Raw genomic sequence first — 24751 nt, forward strand, 5'->3', positions numbered from 1 at the left:
TTTCATATTCTATGTGTATCACTTTTGTTTCAGGACATTATCTCAAAAAGCCTTAAAGATTTTGCAATGTAATTTTATATTGCAACTCCCTATGGCCTAAAGAAGACCTTTATTGATTTTGAAGTCAAAATGTCAAAGGTCAAGGTCAGAAAATTCATATATTGTGAAAATATGTTTTCCAGATGATAACTTAAGTTTACTTTGATCTTTTTCAATGAAATTATGTATCTTAACAACCAGTAACTTAGAAAAGACCACTATTGATTTTAAGGTCAAAGGTCTAGGACAGAAAATCATACAATGCAAAAAATTGCTTCCAAATGATAACTGAAGTTCTCTTCGAGTTTTTTCAATGAAAATCATATATCATATAAATGCCAGTTGCTTAAAGAAGACCCCTATTGATTTGAGGTCAGATGTCAAAGATCAAGAACAGAAAATTATTTAATTGCCAAAAATATTTTCAAAATGATAAGTTTACTTTTCCTTGATCTTTTTCAATGGAATTTTATTATAACTCCCAGTGACTTAAAGAAGACCCCTATTGATTTTTGCAATGAAACTTAATGTTATGAATTTCTTTTAAATGTGAAAAAAAGACCCCTATTGATTTAAGGCCAAAAGCAGAAAGGTCAAGGTTGACCTTTTTTTCTTTCTTTATCTTCATTTTTTTCCAGGTCTTTATCTCTCTTTTTTTTTTCATACGTGGGATACACAAATTCCCTGAATTAGCATGTTATAATAAGCATGGGGCCCTCTACCATAATTTTGAAATACATAGCCCCCAGGGTCAAGGGTTCTGGTGTTAGGATGGAGCTTTATTGATCAAATATTTAAGTTCTTTTAAGTCCACAGTGCTAAAATTTCAGGGTTTGTTACAAGGGTACCAGTTGTGGTTGTTTATAGGCAGGTGCTTTGTAATGAAAACTTTATTGTGAGGTCTAATAACCTTATTCACTATGGGAATATTTTCCAGAAAAAATCATAAATCATGAACATAATGAAATTAAAACCATTGACATGTTGATTTCCCAATCTATAATAGTGAAACTGCATTAATTCTTTTAAATATTTTCCCTCCATCTGTATATTTTGCAGACAAATAAGTGCATGGTTATGAGGAGCAAGGGTGCCTCCACCTAATTGTGAAATTCATGGCCCCTCAGGATCAGGGATTTTGGTGTTAGGATGGGGTTGTATTGAACAAACAGTGAAAATGCATTATTCTTTAAAGATCTTCTTCAGCTGCTCCTGGGTATCTGGCAGGCATACCTAGTACAAGTTTGTAATGAGAATAGGTGCCTTTATTTTAATTGTGAAATTCATGGCCCCCTGGGTCAGAGATTCTGGTTATAAGGATGGGGCTCTTTTCATCAAATACTTGTGAAAATGCATTAATTCTTTGAAAAACTTCTCTACTCCTGGGCATCTTTCAGGTAAACCAAGTACATAGTTGTAATGAGCAAGAATGTCTTTTTAAAATTTGAAATTCATAGCCACTGGGTCAGATGTTCTGGTGTTAGACATAACTCTGTTTATGATATAATAAAAATTCATTAATTCTTTGAAAATCTTCTTCTTTGCTCCTTCACATCTAGCAGGCAAATAAAGTTCATGTTTGTAACGAGCAAGGGTGTTTTTACCAGATTTGTGAAATTCATGGCCACTGGGTCAGGAGTTTTGGTGGTAGGGCAGGGCTATTCACCTTTAATGATTAATCAATGTATATAATGTAAGTATTATTTAGAGAACGAGACAGGTACTGTATCGTAGATACAAATTTGGGGGTGGACGAGTGCGTAGAACGAGTCTCCACCCCCAAATTTGTATCTACGATACAGAACCTGTCGAGTTCTCTAAATGATTTGTGACACGATCAATCAAAAAAAAAAGCACTGCCCACTTCATAGTTGTGCAGCATCCAAACTTCAGCCAGAGTTCATTTGTTCTCTCTGTAGATGAGGCCTCGACAGGGAGTATACATCCGCAGTATATTCCACGGACAACGTAAGATTTAGTCAGATTAGTTTTGACAACGGGGTAGACGTAACAGACTTGATAAGGTGGACGATTTAACCTTGTTGTATATGGAGATTGATCCTAATTTATTTCAGGGGTCTTAAACTAGATACACATACAGGCGATACAGACAGTTTTTCAATGGACTTTGATGTTACGAATTTTTATTTTCTTATTGAAATGCGACATAAAAAACAAAGTGAAAGAGATGTGCGACAGTCGTCAGCGATAAGGATTTGAGATGAAATTAAAAAAATCCCTGAAAAATGGACTTGATTGAGTTTGCACAAGAAGAGTGGAAAATGGGGGAAGGGGGAGTGCGAATTCCACCTAATGTATGCTGCATCTGCGAACCCATTTGCTTTACTATTTTGAAGGGGACACAAAAAGCAGGGAAAGCAAGCAGGTTTTCAGGAATTTATCAAACATAGGATGTTTTCCATAATTGCGAATTTTCCTTTTTGTTTGGATCGAAATAACGTGTAGATTCTGTGTGGAATAATTTTTTAAAAGTGATTGAGAAATTTTGACATTTTACATTCCTAAGGAAATGTTTCTTCAAAATTTATAATAGGAAAAAAATCAGCATTTACTATTTGTACGCACTTTTGATAAATTGAATCAGATTTATTTTTAGACCGTGCTGTATTTTAGATACAGAACAGTTGGCTAATACAAGACAGTATACAGGGCTAATACAGAACGTAAAGTAGCTCCGCCCACTGTTTTCCCATTCTGTATTGCTAATACAGAACAACAAACTTCAAAGAAAAACACCGCAATTGTGTCACAATTGATAGGTATATTGAATTATAAAGAACTATATAAGAATTTTTAATACAAAAAGTACCTCTGTAGTTTTAAATGGTCAGGTAGACTTGTAAGTAATTAATAAATAAACATTAGACATAAATACTTCATATTTAAATCTGTACCATAAGTATTACTTAAAGAGGAGGAGGCTTTGATGTTAAGGTGTGTGATTGGTTTACTATGACTACTACAAGAGTTTCATTCTAAAGAACTGGTTTGGTGATAGTGACATATACAGGCAAGAAATAAATCTACTTTATGAGTTGTTGTGGATTACCAGACAAACTGTTTTTCAAACTTGATCACCCAATTTCTCTTGTATCTTCCTCTATTGATTTATTAATGATATTGCCATTCTGTGGGTCCTTTACAGGGTTATATTATACTCAGATGAGCATTAAGGCCTTTGGGCCTCTTTTTTTCATCAAATATAATTGAAGGAAGTGGCTGGAAAATTTGACTTATATATGATGTTTTAATTTTCCATCAGCTCTGTGTCACGTCACAAAATCTCACTTAATCTTGAGGCTTTGGCAAAGATGGCCCTGAGGAAGTGATTTTACTGCTGCTTGGTGACAAATTTATGTTTGATGCCTCAAATAATAACCATGCAAACATTGTACAGTACTAAATGGATGCTAACCTTGTGTTATATTTAACAGTTTTGTGCTTTTAAACTGTTTGAAGCACTCTGTCAGTCCTTAATTTTGCTTGATTTTCTGTTTTGCATCTCAATAATCCTGTCAAAGCTTTCAATCAATGTTGACTGATTCATTCTAAAGTGCTCAGTCTACAGTTTTTGATATTCATTTTCATAAATGCAAGTACACTAAGGCTAGCAATGTAGCCCATGAGCCTTTTGATCAACTTTTACAATCATCTTTTTTTTCAATTGTGTATAGGCTTGACACAATTTGAATTTTTTCCTCATGAATTTTGTTCACATTATTAATCCATTTGAATACACCGTTTTAAGCTTATCTGTAATCACCAATGGAAAAAAAGGCTCCATTTGTGTGTGGTTCATCAAATTAAGTGTGTCAATGGTTATTGCTGATGGAACATTTCTTTACTATGGGGAAATAAAGTCCTGAATTGATGGAAATGATATTATACTATGTTTGTGGCTAAGGACTATTTTATTTGACCAGGTCACAACAGGCAATTCTGCAGAATGCATTGAAGTTATTGATTTGTGTAAACTTATACAATGGCCAAATTTCATGCAAGGTCATCATTAATCAAGTCATGTGACCTATTAGTTTCCCATACAGTACCAGTTCACTAATGTACAGTATATGAAGCACATTAAGTGAATGATTCAGGGTTGGCTATATGAAAATCATTCAGTTTTCATATGAAATACAGTAAAAACTGGCTTGTATGGAACTTGGATATAAGCAAACTTTGTTAATACTGTTCCCTATCACTTATAACACTTTCTTGTATGGATATTATAAAGAAATTAAAATTTTGTTCTATAACTTCATGTCCCGTGAGGACTTCCTTTATGCATGTTTTACTGTAGACTGTAACCAAATAGATATCTGATATCAGGAAGAAATCTTTCAGTATAGAATTCACTAAACTGACTTTGTTAACATAATTAGGGCCAAAACTTTTTTGCAGCAGCTAAATATGAGGCCAGGCCAATGTGATAAAGGGTTAAGATAATGAACAGTGGTTAATGTCATAAATCCTGAAAACAAAACCATGAACAGGGCAAAAACATGAATCCCTGGAAAAACAACAGGGGTGGGGATCAGGATTTGAAGGAGCAGACATCCCCTGTTGACTAGTCACACCTGCCTTGAGCCCTCTGTATTAATCAGGTAAATGAAGTAATTTGTAGTCAAAATTGGTATAAAAACAAAAGCCTAAGAATTGGTAGGAAACTTGTCAGTCAAAATATGACCCAATAAAAAGTTGTATTTGCTAAAAAGGTCATTATAATTATAAATGATCAAAGAATTTGCGAAATGTTGACTTTAAACAAGATTGTTAAAAGCCTTGTAACAACAACTTATTAGTCAGTAGTCTGCCTTGGTTTAGAAATTATCAGACCAGGTCAAATTTTGACCAGGTCTGGCTACTGGCTAATGAGACTAGGCCAGGTTTAATAATTGCCAAATGCCTCCCAAGGTTAAACAATTTGAATACATGATTAAGACATGGTTTTGTAAAAACCACACAATTTTTAAATAGGATGACACCTATGAAACCTTGCATAATCACCTGTTTTTCTGTAATTCGATGCACTCATGCCACCCAAAAGATTTACTTTGTAAGATAAAGTGTGATGGTCTATGACCAAACAACAACAAGGCATTCTTTGCACTTTGAGTCAGCTTGTAATGTGTCAGTATAAATGCATCATGAAGAAAGGTAATTATGTAACATGCACTTGAAATAATGAAAAGTTCTTAAGATGATTTGGAGGCTACCACAGCTAGGGAAAGTTGAGGTGCTGTCCTGTAAATGCCAATCAAGTTTAGGAAAATTTGGTTATTTTGTCTGACAAAGGACTGGAAGAAGATCCTAAATTCATTTTGAGCAGACACAGACAGGGGATTTTCTCTCATAATTTGGGATGTAATTGCTCTTCAGAATTACTTCAGACGCTTAAGGTTTATTTCTTACTCATCTGTTTTTTTAGACAAGGATGTTGCATGTATGCTCTAGTATGGATGTAAGCCTATAGTTACAATCTCTAGTGGTGTCTGAAGTAATGCGTAAAATGCCGAAAGAGGAATATTTTTTATTTGTCGATTGTAGCTTTTTGCAGCCATTGTGTAATTTTCATTTTTCTGTAACTGATTGATCATGTGATTATTGTTTTTTTTTCTGTAGATTACTACAAAGAGTTGCCTGCATCCAGACAGTTTAATTTGAAGCAAGAAACCACTACCCCTTTATCATCAACAGAAACACATCCCATAATTCTCGGAGACTAGTCACTGAATATTGGAGAAAAACGATTCACGCTCTCAATAGCTTCCTGTGCTAACACACATAGGCTTGGCTGGTCTGCTATAGAGAGACTGTGACAGGCCCACTCTCTCGTTCCGAGGAATGGAAGATACTGCAGAGTCCCAGCTACAAGGTCTCAATTTGCAAGGTAAGAATATTAATTAGTGAAAAATGATCATTTTTCCTTTATTTTTCAGCTGTTGAAACACTCAAAATAGCTTTATGCCATAAAAAGGAAAAAAAATTGATAGAAAATCAATATTGTAGCAGACATGAATTTGTGTTTAAGTCTGGCTGTGGGATTTTCTGGATTGCTGTAAGTTTATTCTAGGATACTAATGTAGGAAAAACTATGTTTCATTGAAACACTTGCATCTTATGACTTGATTATAAATGAAAATTAGATAATATAAAGACATTATACTGCACATCAGAACTCAATATTTGTACCTGGCAATATTCAGGTAGGGCCTGAATGAAGGCATGCATGATTTCAAGTAATTCCGCTTGTTTGAAAACTCAAGTAGAGGTTTTAATTTCATTGTTGAAAGGTGGAAGTTACACTCCGATGACATTTTTTGTATATCTCTTGTTACAGTGCTTCTTAAATTTTGATTTTGACCTGGACTTGGTACCTTTTTTGGTCAATTTAAGCAGTGTAAACATTGAATATATTTGAGAACATGGTTGTTTTACATCTATTGATTCAGTATATTGGTTTTAGAGGAAATATTCACTGAACATTGAATTAATGTTTTATAATTATGTCATAAAAAAGTGTTTTATTCATTCAAAACTCTGCTCATTCCCAAAGAACATGCATGTACCATCACCCCCATTTTCATCCATTCATCTGTGTAATATCGTAGCATTTTTATCCATTTTCATCCCGTATATAATATCATAGCATATGACTTGCATGACAGGCGTAGGTTTGTCCATTATTCCCATCTCCTCAAATATCATGAGTATAATTGTCTGACTCTGTCCATATCAGTAATCAATACACAAACCCCTGATGTTTCCTGCAGGATTCAGATTAAAAACAAGTCTTCTACACTAAGATTAAAAAAAATAATACTCAAGCTGGGGACAAGAATGGTGTATGATTAAATACCAGAGACTGAAGAAGTTCAAAAAAATATTCCTGTTTTGTTTGGTCAGCTATTGTTGGCCAGAGCAGGTATTGGGAAAATATAGCAGTCTGTGTTTGAATTGTAATTATATGAATGGTTCATTGGTTTCACAATGGTGATTTCTTCTGTAAACAGAGGCTGTATCAGTGAGAATAGGAATGGTCCTTTTTTCCTAAGCCTGCCTCTTAAATATTGATGGTTTCTGCCACCAGAGTGTATAGGGACTCTGTGTATTCGTTCATCCAACATGCATAAAGTCATGAATTCCAAGAGTTGTGTTTTGTGATAAAAACTTGAGTTTTTGGCTGTACATGTGTATGACACTCTGACAACTTTTTCATTGGTTTTCTAAAAATTTGAACATCTTCTTTCATAAAAATTTGTGAAAGATGGATGGCCTTAAGGTGTCATTTTGTCATGTTGTTCCCAAGTAATTTAGTCTATGTCAGAAACAATTTGTTGAAGCATTTTGGGATAGGTGTCAATTACAGCTTATGTGCTACAATAAGATCATTTCTTATGCAAAGGATTTTTGTATGGGAATTTTTGCTGAATTCAACAGATCATTCTCACAACATTGCAGCCATGTTAATTCTGTAGTGGCATCTGAAGGAATAAAACATTCAGAAAATATTGATCTTCTGCAAAATGCTGCATATCAGTTTACTAATGTGCCATTCTTAGTTTATCACTTTGAAAACAACTTTCTTATGGCAGAGTTTAAAGATTTCCTCCTCTGTAGGCTAACTGGATAAGAGTAATAGACTTAATTTGGATAGGAGTAATAGGCTCATCCTGGATAAGAGTAATACATAGGCTCATCTTGGATAAAAGCAATGGGCATAATCTGGATAGGAGTAATAGGCTCATCCTGGATAGGAGTAATGGGCTAGTCCTGGATAGGAATAATACGCTCATTCTGGATAGGAGTAATCAGGCTTATTCTGGATAAAAGTAATAGGCTCATCCAGGATAGGAATAATAGGCTCATTCTGGATAGGTGTAATCAGGCTTATTCTGGAAAAATGTAATAGGCTCATTCTGGATAAAAGTAATAGGCTCATTCTGGATAGATGTAATAGGCTCATTCTGGATAAAAGTGATAGGCTCATTCTGTATAAAAGTAATAGGCTCATTCTGGGTAGAAGTGATAGGCTCATTCTGTATAAAAGTAATAGGCTCATTCTGGGTAGAAGTAATAGGCTCATTCTGGATAAAAGTGATAGGCTCATTCTGTATAAAAGTGATAGGCTCACTTGGATAGGAGTAATAGGCTCATTCTGGATAGGCCATAGGTCCACTGTAGACAAACTCACCTGAAGGCTGGAGCAGGTACATGCCCCCTTTTACATGTAGGTGGCTTGAAACTATGGAGAGAAAAACATGCATTGACCATGATAAATGTCTTCAAGTAGTGGTGCTAGGGTTAATTGATGACCAGCTGACCTTTTAATTACCAGTCCCAACTCTCTATAAACATTACGCTCATACATAAGGTCAAATAATATTTTTAAAAAATGAACTGGATCAGACCATATGAAAGAATCATATTTCTACTGTTTTATTACTATTCACTGATAAAAAGTAAAAGGTGATAATTAAATTGAACCTTTCCATCTAACTTGTTTTTCTGTTATCCTTTGATTGTGCTTGATAACCTGTTTCGTAACAAGCTGACAATTTCATTTTAAATCTAAACAAGCAAATTCAAAGAATTGTGGTCCCCTGCTTTCGGTGTCTTAGTGAATGGGATGTCATTTTTTTTTGGCATATTGTAACTGTCTTGTTTGTGTCTCCTGTCTTGTCTGTGCATCATACAAAAAAGACATAAATTATTGAATTAATAACAGTTACGGCAAAGACTATACCTTCTCAAAACTACATCGAACTTTAAGATCAAGGTCATGAGGTCAATGAGGTCAAATATCATAGTACAGTCCAAAAGGTCTTGTCACAAATAATGCACATGTGAAAAAAAATATCAAAAACCAGAGTATACAATGGCAAAGGTCTTGAAACAGGTAATGCACATGTCAAATGTAAATGCCATATCTTCTCTCAAAGTTATCAACAATGTTAATTTTTTTTTTAAAATAGGTCGAACTTCAAGGTCAAAGTCATGGGGTTAAAAATCATAGTACATTTGGAAATGCATGTCACAGGTAATGCACGTGTTAAATATAAATGCCCTATCTTCATTCCTTCAAAAGTTAGCAACACTAATAAAATGTTTGAAAATTAGGTCAAACTTGAAGGTCAAGGGTCAAATATCATAGCTCATTCTGAAACATTTTGACACAGGCAATGCACTTGTCAAATATGAACGCCCTATCACATGTCATTCAAAAGCAATCACCAAAAATAAAATTTTTGAAAACTAGGTCAAACATGAAGGTCAAAGGGTCAAAAATCGTAGCATTTTCAAAAATGTCTTGTCACAGGTAATGCACATGTCAAATATGAAAGCCCTATGTTTACTCAATCAAAAGTTAAAAAAGCAAAGATAACATTTTTGAAAAGTAGGTCAAACTTCAAGGTCAAGGGGTCAATAACTATAGTATATATTTGGAAAGGTTTTGTCACAGGTGAGGTTATGTAGATATGTAATATGAAAGCCTAACTTTTCTCATTCAAATTTTATGACTAATTTAAAGTAATGTTAAAATTTTTTAAAAGTAGGTCAAACTTCGAGGTCAAGGTCAGGGAATCAAAAATCGTAGTATATTTGGACAGGTTTTGTCACTGGTAATGCACATGTCAAATATGAAAGCCCTCATTCAGAAGTTATAAGCAGAGATAAAAATTTTGAAAAGTAGGTCAAACTTCAAGGTCAAGGGGTCAAAAACCATAGTATATTTGGAAAGGTCTTGTCACAGGTAATGTACATATGTAAAATGAATGCCTAACTTTTCTCATTCAAATTTTATGACTAATTTAGAGTAATGTTGAAATTTTTGAAAAGTAGGTCAAACTTCAAGGTCATGGTCAAGGGGTCAAAAACCGTTGTATATTTGGTAAGGTCTTGTCACTGGTAATGTACTTGTGAAATATGAAAGCCCTACCTCTTCTCATTCAAAAGTTATGACCAAAGTTAAAGTTTTTGTGACAGACTGACAGATGGACAGATGGACAGCGTCTTGACCTTTTGAAATGAAAATTTAACATAAGTAAAGTCAATACATATTTATACCCCCTGATTGAAAAGTGGGGGGTGTATAGTGATGGGGGTGTCTGTCTGTCTGTCTGTCCGTTACGCTTTGGGGTACACATCCCTTATCTGCAACTCCTCTTATACCACTGAATAAAATTTAATGACACTTTCAGAGAATCTTTGTTACATAGTACCATTGTGCACCTCCTATTTTACTTTCTAATAGGAAAACATAGACAAGGCCATTCTTTCCATAATATTAAGGGGGACCCATCTCTTATCCCCAACTCCTCTTATACCACTGAAATAAATTTAATGAGTCTTTCAAAGAATCTTTGTTACATAATGCCATTGTGCACCTCCTATTTTACTCTTTGATAGGACACTTATTTGGGGTCTCCCATAGCGGGGGATATCATTTTGTGACATCAGTACTCACAATACCTCTGGTTTTAGATGTTAGACTTAACTGTCCAGTTTTTTTGGTTTTATGATGAGGTCAAACATTTTGCTCATGTGATTTTTTTGCAAAAATGCCTTTCAACTAAAATTTGTATGAATAAAAAAAATTCTATGATTCTGACACTAAGGTGTCAGGTTATGTTCTTGCAATGAAAATCTTTAGCAAGAATCTTGATTTTCTTGTAAAAGTCAGTCATTTTTTAAATGATAGACTTCACAGGCACAGCTTGAATCTGTCTGCGGCCTTTTTATTTCCAAATGAAGGAAGTTCATAAATGATTTACATAAAGCGTAGGAAGTATTTTAAAATACGCTTTATAATCGGAATCTGCATGCAGTGCCCTATATGGCCTAGAGGCATCATTTTCTGCATTGATCAGTCACCTGAAATTTCCAAATGCTTAAACTCATTAAACATGCAATACAACTTATGTCTTTTCTGCAGTTGGTGCCACATGAAAGAGTTGCAGACTGCATCAAAACTGTATTGATTGGTTGATGAAGTGGAGATCTCATTTAATTAATATCCAGCATGCCAGGATCATGAGTCATTTAAATAAACTGATACCTGTGATCAAATCACTGAATATCCAAAGAAATGGACTAGAAGTTAGGACATAAATTTGGACAAATTTTGTTCATTGATATTGTCTGCCTTTGAACTAGGCAGCTATTCAATATCTGCTGCATACTTTCTCCATGTTATCAGAGGAATCAATGAAGGTCTAATTTGAGAATGACTTTTCGGAGTTGACTACCAGTGGGACAGAATAGAGTGCATTTCGGTACCCATCGCTCATCATAGGAAGGTCTGGAAGAGGTAGTAATGTATCATAGAGAGAAATCAATTTTCGTTAGCTTTCAAGGTTTTCAGTTTTGTTCCTATGGTGGTAATCATTGGAGGCTTTCTCAGATTTCTACTTTGTCTGCATTACTGTTAGCTTAAAATCTTAAAGTGCTGGGTTAATGTGCTTCCTTAGAGTTTTTCAGACTTTTTTTTTTTTTGGTAATAAAGATTGATCATTTTTATACAGTTTTGTGTATTTTAAGACTTTGTTTTTCCTCTGTAGAAATTGAAGTTCGACTTGACTGTACATGTAAAAATCGTGTTAATCTCTGAGATAAATAAAATGTGCTTCTTTGATTTTCATGCACAAGATGCTAGACATGCTAGCTGTAGTGCATAGAATATGTGCAATTGGCAGATATACAAGCTGGCACTTTCTGTTTTTTAAGTCAAAATGAAACTTTTAAAATTGATATAAAAAACCAAATTTCAAAAAAAATAACATTGAATTTTATAAAAAGAAAAAAAAGGTTTGTGATCCTTACTGTGTTATTGTGTTACATTTAAATTCATGTTTAAAATAAACATTCAAGATTCTTTGCTTGATTAAACACTCTTAGATGATGTTTAGTCTGCCTAGTAAAAAGGAAGGAAAGGGGAAAGGAAGGAAAGGGGGGGAGGGTGTCTCTTAACCTGATTTGTTCTTTGGTACACCACCTAGAGATCTTTTTTTATATATATAGTCCAAGAGCTTTGAAAATGGCTTTCATGAAATGTTGTTCTCAACAGCAATTTTTTGAAACGTTTTCCTTGGCAGAAGCATCCTATATTTTCTACTTGGATGTACATTGTGTAGATTCAGAGGAGACTTCAGTTGCAGCAGGTGGTTGGAGGGGGGGGGGGGGGGGGGGTTGATTTGTCATATACCAGATTACAATGAGGTGAATCTTGAGAATTCTGGGATCTGAAAATTAACTTGTTTATTTTTTTCCTAAAAAGATGTCTTGCAAAGGGGAGGCACTGTTACAACAACAGCCAAAAAAATGTATCCTGCAATCCCCAATCCTTCTGCTCTGGAATATTGAATTCCTCTGCCCCATAACTTGTAAATCAATGTGGGAAGGACAAGATTAAAAGCTATTGTAACATGTTAGTATAATGAAATTAAAGTCAGATATCACTTATAGACAGGGAAAAAAGATGAAGGACTATATGGAAAAGTTGACATAAATTGATGAATTTACATGATTTCTTGTAGTATTACGACAGTTTTATTACAGGCATGACAGACTCCGGAAATAATTTCATGAAAATGAATGATTCTGTTGAAGTGATAGGTGCACATAATGTGCATGTTGACATAGTGGTCGAAGATTATGCAGAAGTAAATATTGCATAGCAATGCTCAATAGGGAATATGCATGCATCACTCTGGCAGTATTACATAATATTTTCCCAGTTAATTCATTTAATTGATTTTTTCGTATACTCTAATTTAACTGCAGATGAAATCAACTGCAATATTTGCTTATTAGATTTACAACTAAGAATACTTTAGTATTATTAAAACAACTGATTCAATGGAAAATGTTTTTCTTTCATGCAACTTTGTAGGGAGGAAAAGAGACCAGTTAGGGGTGATTTTTCACAAAAATTGACTTCTAATATTTTAAATTTGGATAATGAGAGAATTTTTTATCTGAAAAAATATTTTTAGTCGCATGCCATTGGAAAATTTGAGATATTTCAAGCACATTTGTATTTATTATTCATAACACCAGGTGGCTTTTCTTGTGTGTGCCAGCTATTGATACAGAATTACTGCATTCCACAGATTCATTGTAAGAAAACATGATTATATTGATTAGAATCTGATATTTAATTTTTACAGGGAGTTATAATCTCTGAAGTGGAATAATTAAGAAGATTCTTTTACCATGTTTACTGTGCATTTTCGATGGAAGTTCAAACAATTTTCAGGAAGAAAACATGAACATGAGGATTATCTAATTTTTTTTACTTGTTTGTGTTAGATAAGAAAAAGTGTACTTTTGAATTTGAATATTTATCAATCCAGACTGATAGCAAAAACCTAGCAAGATAATTTGCTGTTAAGGGCATATTTCATAGATCAAGATTTTATGGGTGCTATCTTATTTTTGTAGTAATTACTAGCTTAACACCCCCTATGGGACTGTGTTTGTGGGTGGTCCCCTCTAAGTCTGATTTAAGCCCCCCTACCCCCACTGGGTGAGGGGGTAATGGCCCTTTGTCAGACTATGGGACTTTTCCACTGCATGGAATTTTTCAAGTTTGTAGGATCTACCATATATCTCATGTAGCGGTACATAAAAAGCTAAACTTGACATCAACCACTTTGGGTGTTTGATACTAGTTAACACACCTATTACAAAAAATAATAAGCACCCACCCTTCCCTATTTATCTATTTATGCACTTGATGAATTAATACTGTAAGATGTATAAAGTACATAGATGTTATTTAAAACTGACTTTTTGGACTTCCTTTTAAAGATAAAGTATGCTAGCATGCAGTCCAACATACTTGTAGCAAACTGCCAGTTTAATGAACAATTTTGATTTTAATTGTTATAAACATTCTTTAATATGTATTTGATATGTTGATAATGTGTTTTTTTAAACTACAGGGAATGAAAATTACATCACTGTAAGCATGAATTGACATTATGTGTTTACTGTAACCGCCTGTCTTTGTTACTGTAAACATTATCTAGAACTGACTTTTTTGGACTTTCTTTTAAAGCCTCCCATGATAAAAACTCAAAGCAAAAATGTTTTCCTGTTATTTACATTCATTTAATTTAACCAACTAATGGACGTTTAATTTTCATGGGACATGATTGTACTTAAGCTCCATTTACAGACATTTGCAATGATCGTTAAAGTCCATGATTTTATGCTCTTTGGTGCATCTAACTTCCGAGTTCTATTCTACTGGTCCTGGAAGATGTATAATAGGATGAATGTATTGTGAACTGGTCTGTGATAATGACAAGCAGACATATTGATTTTGGTGAATTCCCACCCTGGCTAATTACACTGGTTGTCTAGTCTGGTTGACCACTTGTGGGGTGATATAAGGTGAAGATACAAGAAATGGGGATAACCTGAAGATTTTTCATTTTTTGGAGAGGATTAAAACTTGTTTAGTGAATATATAATAATATTTAAAATAACATTTGATATAATTTTAGATAGGGGTTTAATCAATGGTTTAATTATTCTAATCATTTATGGCTTTATAATTGGTTCATGTTTAAACTTCCCAAAAGGAAAAATATAGCACATAATTAAGACATGCATAAGGGAATATATGTTTTGATTTGATTACTGTGTATTAATTAATCTAATAAAGTATCTCAGCTAGGGATCAAGCATGTTCTTCTGCATTATCCCAGTAGGATAGATGCTTTATAAAAAGAATTACAGCTATGTGAAAATTGATACCTGAAAGTTTTCCAGAGAGATTGATAGATACTCATGGATCTTACCTTACAAATAATACTCATGCATTTGTATGAGACACAATGATTGAAAATCATTTTGCTTTAGGTCTCTAAGTGGTCTATGTGCTTGTTATTAGCTTTGGTCGTTACTATCATCAAGACTTACAGTTTTGAATATAGGTGAGGGCTATAGTTAGATCAAGGATTAAGGTCATAAGTACATGGCAACAAAAAATAGTGTTACAAGCTAGGTTGTATAATATTAGTCAGAGAAAAAAACTTTTTAATGTTGTATAATATTAAAGGATGACATTTTCCCCCTAGGTTTCAGGTACAAAATATCTGTAAAACTTCTAATGGGCATAAAAAAGATAGATATGTATTTTTTTTCTGAGGTTATGAAAACAATAAAAGTTTGCAGTTATCAATCCTTGCTAGGGGATTCACACCAATAAGATGCTTCTTAAGTTTTACATTTGTAGAATTGATATTCCTTGTTCAATATTAAGCAAAAATTCATTATTGACAATTAAAATGAGCATTTTATGGTGAAAAGTGCAATTTTCTTAGATGTGAGAGTTTTCATTTACAAACTGTTAGCAACATGAAGCCTGGTCTGTATTCCTTCCTTCAGGAGACTTTTTGGTCAATGATTCTCAACATTACTATATTGATTCAAGTCAGTTTCATCATAAAACTGGTGCCAGAATCAATTAGGGTTTATATTGGATGGTTTTACTTCCTTTCCTGCTAAATTTATCCATAATTTTGCTCATAAGAATCTGAGTATATGTATAAAGATAATGTTATTGGTATTGACTTGTATTTGTGTACATGAAAAATGGAAATGGGCACGTATTGATTTGACTGATCAATTGCTTAAAAATAATAAAAGTATGGATTGAAAAGGTATGTGAATGACATTTGTCTCCTATAAATGTAATTACAAAAGTAAATTTGCATGACCCTGCATGATTAGTTGATGTTCAATGTTTGCTGAAAGTATATGATATACACCAATTTGTGACAGATGGGATTCAAAGAGAGATTTGTTTTCATTTCTGTTTTCAGACTGAACAATTAGAGATGTCATTTGTGAATTGGATAGTTCATCTGGTAATTGCATGTATTAGTTTCATTTGAATCATTCCAATTACAACAACTTTCTGACCAAAAGTTGAACCTTCAGTCGTCCAATCAAATGAAGCAGAGATTTTTCATTACTATTGGCCTTTCCTGCTTGCAGTATCATTTTCAGTGTCTTAATGATGGACTGGACTTGTTTAGATCCCAATGTAATGGAATCTTTAGACTTGTGATGGTGGCTATACTGGTCAAAGTCTTGTTCAGACATCCATACATGTAATGGATCTTTTTTCCATTTTATTTTTCACAGCAGTGCTGGAGGAGTTATTTATTTTTTATCAAGTTATATGTATTTAGTTGTATTTTTCTCCTTACACCTTAACAATTTTGAAAATGCCGTTGTGCCTCACTTACCGATAGCAAGGTAGTAGGTAATATTGAAGTGTAAAGTTTGTTGCTGTCATTAAGTTTCCAGAGGAAGTTCATCTTGTTTTCAAGGTCAAAGGTCAATGTTACTGAAGCATTTGTTGTCATCTTAGAAAATTCAACGTCTGCTCTTCAAGTCTCCTGTGTCTACGTACTGTATGTTGGAATGCTTCACCCATAGAGAAGCGAAGTGCAGTTTCAAAATAGTCATTTGATTGAAAAAATTAATAGTGGTTTTCAAGGTCAAATATCAAAGTTACAAAATATATTGGCATGATGATATGAATATAAGACTTTGAAAAAAAGGCAATATTATATGTAATTGATTTTCAAGTTGAAAATTCCATAATGTTAAAATTATTTACTGATGGGGAGGAAATATTTTTTCACTACACTGCTTAACCAGGAGACATTAACTTATTTAATTTGAATGTTTGCAACTTACTGAATTTGCATGTGAGCTTAGTATTTTTTTTCGTTACTTCCTTTTTTTTTTTAATCAAATCTTTCATTGTTGATTTACAATTTCTTTCTGACTTCAGGTGTGAAACAAACTAATGGAGTGGAATATATGAATGGTGATGGTGTGAACTCATCACAGAAAATGGATGACTTTGAAGCTCAGTTTCAGCCTGTTCCAACAGGCAAAGCTGTTTCAGGATTAGATCCCAATGCTAGTCCCTTTGAACCCTCGGGTCAACATAGTGATTTATTGGGCTTGGAAACAAGTGACCAGACTGTGCCCCCTGATGACCTCTCGGCAAACATGGTCACTGCCCCAGACCAACAGCCGCCATCAAATGATGAAGTGTTAATAGATTTTAGTGGAAAAGATCAAGCTTCATCCCCAGCTCCTCCTTCCAAAGGTATGAATAATTTATATCAATTTATCACTGTTGATGAAGTGGTTGGATGTTACTGAACAAATCCATTTTTTTTTTCAGACTTGTGTGACATGTTTTCATTAAATAAATCTCATTTTGAAGGTGAAGGGCATATAGACCCATTTTCAATGGATGTTGGACATACAGATTTACCCTCCTCTGAAGGAAGGCAATCTTTACCGCAAGGTATGGGTGTTAATGTTGAAGGCTCATTGGATAATTTTGACCAAGATCAAGGTGCTTCTGAAATGGAATGTCAATGTGATAATGAACCAGAAAAAAGTCTTTCGCAAAATGTGGATGAGTTTGCCCATTCACAAAATATGAACCTTAGTCTTTCTAATATTCCTCGTGATATGATAGAATCAAATCTTGCTCAAGAGGAGGAAACCGTGCCTATGTCCCATGAGGATCAAAGTGCATATCAGCATGTCTCATCCCATGAGAGAAGTTCTTTTAATGAACAAATAGTACCAGGAGTGTGTTCATGTGTTGAGGAACCTGAACCAGAAGTTTCAGAGGAGGAGGAGGTCAAAGAGGAGCAGCGTGGTGCTCCTCAGCCTCAACACCAAACTGAAGAGGAAGAGTTTGGCGGAGAGGAATACTATGATGATGGTTCTGATGGTTCATATGGTGAGGAAGAAGGTGGAGAACAGATGGAGTACCAAGATGGACAAGATGAGGAGGAAGGTGTGGTTTATACAGATGAGGAAGATTATACTGATGATGACTATGATGGTCCTGACAGCTACAGAGCAAGCGAAGAAAGAGAGGTAGTCTCGGACTATGATGGAGAGGCAAGATCTAGTGAGGAGCGTCAAATGTCAGAAGACATGGGGAATGTTGCTGCACAAACAACACCTACAACCCAGACAGAAGTCACTCATGTGGCAGATACACAGGAAGTATCTCATACGACAGAATCAGGTGTCTGTGATTTGAGTGCAGAAAACATGGAAGAAAGTGAATTGAAACCTGAAGATTTCACCACTGAGGAGAAAAATGATGAAAAGCTGAGAGAGGAAAATGAGGTCAGCAATGGCCATGGAGATCAGAGAGTTAGTGAGGAGAGAGAGGGAGTTCCACTGGGTGAGGATGAGAGATTGAATGAGGAGAGAGAGGTCCAATTGCATGAAAGAGATGAGAGTAAAAGAGAGGAGTTGAATGACACTTTTGAAAGTGAAATTAAACCTCAAGAGGATGAATCTGTTAAGGAGAGTGGTATGAGTGAAAGTGATGTGAAGGAGCAAGACATTCAAAAAGATGAAAAGGAGGATCAATATGCTTATGAGGAAGAAGAGAGCTTTGAGGCTGAGAGAGAAGTTAGTGAAGAAAGAGACATTCAAAATGTAATTCCCCCACCTAGTGCTGATAAGCCACATGATGTTGTTAAAGACACTTTTTATGATAAGGAAGAAACCAAAACTGCTGAAAGACTTTCAGAATTTGAGGAAGATGAGAATGAAAAATACATTGAAAATGGTGAAATAGCACAAGAGGAAGTGAATGAGGAAGTGGATGTGGATGACATTACAGTGGAAGATAAATCTCCAGAACTGGAAGAAAGCAAAAGTCAGGTTCCAGATGTGATTCTAACCACTATGCAGGAACCTCATAGAGAAATCCCTGTTGAAAATCCAAAATTGTTTGATATGGGTGAGAGTGAGGAGGGTGAGATAGAAATTCAAAGTAATGTGAGTGAGTTTGGGTCTCAGTATGCAGAGATGGGGGATGATAGGATGGATGAGGAAGAAAGCAATTTCAGTAATGGAGACAATGGGGAACCCAAAGATGAGTATTATCCCGATGAAAGAGAGCAAGAAATGGAGAGAGAGGAATTTGATCAACAAGATGTTGAGGACTTTGTAGAACAACAGGAGAGCAATATTAGTGAGTGTGTGCCAGAGGATGCAGTTGTACACAAGGATAATATGGAAAGCATAGGTTTTGATACAAATGAGAGACAAATGGAAATACCACAAGAAAGTGATCAAATTGACATTTCTGAACAAGAAATTGCATCTAGAATAGAGGGTACTATAATTGTGGATAAACCACCTGACTTTGAAGAACTTGATCATGAGCCACCTGAGGAACACCCACATAAAGCTGATACTTTCATTGAGAGTGAGGGATCAGACATGGAAGAAAGGTCCATTACCCCTGATCCCGACCAGATGATTAAAATGGCTTCACCAAGGAGTGAAGTGCCCCAAGAAGTATGTGACCCATTGTTCCATAACAAAGAACCCATAGTTGAGACAGAAGATGAACAGTTGGAGCTTAAAGTGGATGAACCAGAAATTTCCGCACCACCACCTGATGCAATGACAGGATCAATTGTCCTGGATGAGGGGCAAACAGTTGAAGAACATGTTCCTACAGAATCAAGTAAGGCTATGATGGAGGGTTCTCTAATATTAGATGAAGGGAAAACAATTGAAGACGCACAACCTGTAGAAGAAGCAACGTTTGAGGAGAGTCCTGAAGAAGAAATTGCACCTAAAATGAGTGGAACTGCAATGGAAGGTTCCCTTATATTAGATGAAGGGCAAACAATTGAAGATGCCAAGCCTGTTGAAGAGGCTAAGTTTGAAGAGAGTCCCGAAGAAGAAATTGCACCTAAAATGAGTGGAACTGCAATGGAAGGTTCCCTTATATTAGATGAAGGGCAAACAATTGAAGATGCCAAGCCTGTTGAAGAGGCTAAGTTTGAGGAGAGTCCTGAAGATGAAATTGCACCCCCTATGAGGGAAAGTGCAATGGAAGGTTCTCTGATAATGGATGAAGGACAGACAATTGATGATCTTCCAGCTGAACACACTTCAGTCATGGAAGGATCTTTCGTAATGGATAAAAGCCAAACTATTGAGGATCTTCCTACAGAACAGACAGGGTCTGTAATGGAAGGTTCTTTGATAATGGATGAAGGTCAGACTATTGATGATTTGCCACAGCAGCAGGATGTCATGTCAAGGTCTCTGATGGAAGATTCTATTGTTATGGGTGAAGGAGAAACTTTCGAAAACCAAGAAATCCAAGCTGAACACTCCGGATCAACAATGGAAGATACAAATACATCAGAAGACAGTCAAGCCTCACAAAAAATGAATGTCATGACTGGATCCATGATGGAGGGATCCATAGTTCTTGATGAGGAGGAAAAATTAGAGGACAGGTTTCCTGAAGATGCCATGTCAAAATCAATGCTGGAAGAGCATGAGGCTAAATTCAGGGAGGAAGAACCTGAAACACGTGAGGAAGAGCAAACCTCTGAAATTTCACCAGCAAATGTTGCTGAGGAGTCCCTTTATGAAAGTTATACTGAATCTCAAAAGGAGGAGTCATTAAGAAGCACAAGTATAGGGTACATGGATGATGAAACAAGGCTACAGAGACAGACTGCACAAAACATGGTGGAAAATGTTTTAAATGATGCCATTGATACAGTTGAAAGCATGCAGAAAACAGATGATATTTCAGTTGAAGAATCTTATACAGAGAAAACGGAAAGTGGTTTCGAAGAAAGTGTTCCAGAAAAATCAGAGCAGCTCTTAGAGAGTACAGAAGATGCATCAAGTGTAGAACCTTCCATGGAAAAAACAGAAAGTGCAGTAGAAGAGTGTATTCCAGACAAAGGGGACATTTCTACTGAAGAGCCATCCACAGAGAGAACAGAGGAAAGTGCTGCTGAGGAACCTTCAGTTGAAAAATCTGAAGAAAGTCCTGTTGCTGAGCCTCCACCAGAAAAGGCCGAAGTGGCTGAGGAAAAGCCAAAGGAGGTGGCTGTAGAGAAAGAAACAGCCCCTGAGAAAGAGGGAAAAACAGAACTGATCGTCAAAACAGACGAGGTTAAAAAGAAAGAAAAGGTTTTAAAGGAGCCTAAACAAGTGACCAAAACTGAAAAAGATAAAAAGAATGTCTCTGTCTTAAGTAAAGAACATAAAAAGGAAGTAAAAGAGAAAAAAGAAAAGCCAAAACCCAAAGCAAAAGCCCCTGCAAAAGTTGAAAGTAAACCAACAAGTGCTAAAACAGAGACTGAAAAAGCACCTGTTAAGGACAATAAATATAGTCATATCACAAGTCGTCTAACCCAGGATACAAGTGCTAGTCTAGCTCGTAAAACTGTGAAAAGAACTGAGCTACTTAAACAAACTGACTCCAAACTTCCGTCTCCCGAGAAGGGAGATGTCACAAGGCGGAGTCAGTCTGCAACTCGACAGGCTAGGGTGCCACGGAAACCCAAGGATGTGTCCACACCAGATGTTAAGGAATCATCAATTTCTCGTTCCAAGTCCACTCCTAGGCCTGGGGCTCAGAGGAAGCTTAGCCCTAGTCCAATGAGAGGCCAAGCAACCACCACAAGGAATGCCAGACCCACCAGACTTCTCCAGCCCAGAAAAGGTTTATATTTTGTAAGCTTGTGGTCTGGCTAGCACAAAAAAATCACCCTTACTGCTTATATTCATCCACATAAAAAAAAGACTGGACTGTGCATTATGGCCCATGTTTTATAGGACAGTTGAATGGATCTTCCCTATTTGAACTGTCTTGTAAAATGTAATGCTTTATTTTCTTTTTTGTTTTAGATATTTTTTCTTTTATTTTGCCTGCATATTTTATGTGATAAGTTTGACAATTAATTGACAATGGTGCCTTTGATAGAGTATGTGGTATGTTGAATAAAAAAAGGTCGCAATATCTAACATCATTAATTATGTAAGTTATTTGTAATTAATTAATGCTGTCAGATCAGAGCATGTAGAAATTAGAAGACTTAGTAGAATACTCTTTTCTTAGCTCTCATTTTGTTGGATTTCTTTGTCCAGCTGCTTTGGCTTTTTGTTCTGCATGATATTGAGTTCATTCTAAGGGAGGTAACTCCCATTGACTTCAGATGAGAGATATTGCAATCTTAGTGTCTGTGATTTTATAGTGCAGTATTTCTTTGTGAATGCTTTTGATATTTTAAAAATTCTTTTCTTTCAGTTTACAAGTCATTTATTCATAATTTTATGGTATGTTTGGTTTGATAGAGGAAAAAAACTTACTAGTGTTTAGAGTTCATATATTATTGGAATTCTGCTAATTCATTTACTCATTTAAACCAGTTTTCTTGCTGTTTCAGTTTTTCCTAAAACTCCTAATTCAAAACCCTATAATCAACTTGCTTTTAAAACTTCATTTCACCTTCCACAGTTTTGAACAAATTTATCTTGTAGAAGTGTTTTGTTTAATTTTTATATAAAATACACTTTTTTTTGTTTGTATTAGATTTCACAAAATTAACACTTTCTAATATTAATTCAAATCGTTGCACAAAGATTGAATTTATAAACTTTATATTTCATTTCTGTCTGTTAAACATTTCAAGCAATTCTTACATGATATATGTTAGATACATGCATACTTGGTTTTTCCATTTAGTTAAATCTGTCCATGGACAAACACATTTGTAGTTTATCATTGATTTGCATGTAGATATAGTATTGAGATGTTTTATCTTTTATTGAGAAATAAGCAAGCAGAAATAAGCATGGACACCTTTATTTTCCAGTTTCATTTTTGCATTTTAGATTTTGTTCCTTGCATCCTCTTTTGATCCTTCTCGGAATTAGATTTCAGTTTAGTTTAGTAATGATGCATGGCATGGCCAGAGTTGTTTTGAATTCGCTTCTTCAGCCATTTATTCAATTTCATATAAAACATTGCTGAAAAGTTTTATTGTTTTGATAAAGTAATAATTTTTGTGAGATATAGATAAGGAAATTAGTAGATAATTAATAAAAAAATATATATATCTACAATGGACTAAGTTCTGTATTTAGTAAATGAAATTGATGAATGGAATGTTTAGATATTGTTCCATACTGTAAAAATTGAGATTGAATTCTTGTATCATTGATGTTGTAGATGCCCCAGCTGCTAATGGTGTAACTTCACCGGCAAGTGGTACAGATGAGGAAAAGGCAGGGAAAAGGGTAGGTTATTTAATCATATGCCCTGTTACTAATACCCTTTCTCTCCTTCCCCCAACTGTACACACAATACCCTCCCTCTCTTTCCCCCCAATTTTACACAAAACCCTCATTCCTTCCACCCAATTGTACACACCCTTCCTTTCCCCCAAATTGTACACACACAGTATCCTCCCTTTCTTCCCCCTCCCAATTGTACACACACAATACCCTCCCTTCTTCTTCCCCCTAATTGTACATGCACATATGACCCAATGATGACATCCTGATCCATCTACAAGTTGTCAGTCATGAATAGTACATGCCATTAGATATGTCACAAATAGCATTCTAAGGTGTTATGTTTTAAATATCATTTCAATTATTGACATTTATTTCACAAGAATTTTACTAATTTTTCTTATATTTGTCAAAAATGACATTTCCATGCAAAACTTATCACCCTGTCTAAAAGATTGAAATTTTATACATGTACTGTACTGCTGAGCAAAAACTAAGGAAAAAGTGTATGGTTTATGTTAAAGAGGCTGAGGGGTTGTGGCCATTTTTAGACTATATTGATCTCCTTTAGAAGAAGAGCTCCATATGAAGATATAGAAAATGATCAAATTTTAAAACTAAAATTTCTGAAATTTTTCTTTGCCAAATGATACTTGACAGCGTAAGATATCATATCTAAAAAATTAAGTTAAATCTGGTGGTTAATTTGTGGTTAATTTGTTGACCCCCAGCCTCCTTAAAATTGCAAAACTTTATGAGAATTTTTAAGTTTTTTTTTTTTTTTTTTTTTTAATGAAATATTGATTCCATTCATTTTGAAAGGAACAAAAAACCTTTTAGTTACAGACATGAATATTTCATGAGTAACTTAATATCAAATCATTTCTATGGGTCTAGGTTAATATCCTGTTTCTGGCTGGTAGTGGAGATTGTAAATAAGTGAAGTAGATTGTGTGTAAATTGTCTATTTAACTTTCATCTATAGTGTCATGTAGTTACCTTGTCAACTGTCACTTCTGTACTATAGCCATCTGGGAAACTGTTTAAAAATACCATATATACCCTTGTAAAAATATTTTAAGCATTTTGTTTGACAATTTCCTTCACACACTTAAATTGATATTTTTTATTAAATTTCTGGCAGTTTTTGTGTGACCAAAAATTAAATGCATTATGATTTTTTAATGCTTAAGCAATATGAAAAAGAGCAATCTTTATTTAATTTATAAATATAAATCATTCAGCAGACTGAGTTGAGTGTATTTGATACTGGCAGTATATTTTGAACCCCCCCCCCCAGCAGGAAGGGGGAGCACACTTTCCTCTCACCAGTGTAATGTGTTCAATCCAGGTTAGGGTTAGATATGGGAGGGTATAATGGTCATTTGCCCAGACATATGGGTTTAGCTTCCTCCCCCTTATACCTTCATTTGCACTCTAGGTGTTAATGTAGTATTTTGAACTTGTGTATCAAGCATTGTAAATTAGGTTAAAACTTATTTTTCTCTCTGTGCAAGTGTGGACACTCAGTCCTTAAATTGGTCTGTCAGTT

General features: G+C 34.9%; 1 protein-coding gene across 4 annotated transcripts in view; it reads left to right on the forward strand.

Annotated features, from left to right (window-relative positions):
• The first annotated feature begins 5682 nt into the window (after nt 1-5682).
• LOC133183898 (microtubule-associated protein 4-like) overlaps nt 5683-24751 on the forward strand; it is a 45219-nt gene continuing 26150 nt past the window's right edge. For all 4 annotated transcript variants that reach the window (XM_061318791.1, XM_061318798.1, XM_061318799.1 and 1 more), the window contains exons 1-5: nt 5683-5950; nt 16880-17203; nt 17324-18148; nt 18203-21625; nt 23135-23202. In XM_061318791.1, the coding sequence (XP_061174775.1) occupies nt 5905-5950; nt 16880-17203; nt 17324-18148; nt 18203-21625; nt 23135-23202 (4686 nt within the window). In that variant the 5' untranslated portion in view covers nt 5683-5904. The remainder of the gene's footprint in view (nt 5951-16879; nt 17204-17323; nt 18149-18202; nt 21626-23134; nt 23203-24751) is intronic.

This window comes from Saccostrea echinata, unplaced genomic scaffold (genome assembly GCF_033153115.1).
Source record: "Saccostrea echinata isolate AGI-Se365-2 ecotype Australia unplaced genomic scaffold, CSIRO_AGI_Sech_v1 ptg000001l, whole genome shotgun sequence".
NCBI classification, from domain to species: domain Eukaryota; kingdom Metazoa; phylum Mollusca; class Bivalvia; order Ostreida; family Ostreidae; genus Saccostrea; species Saccostrea echinata.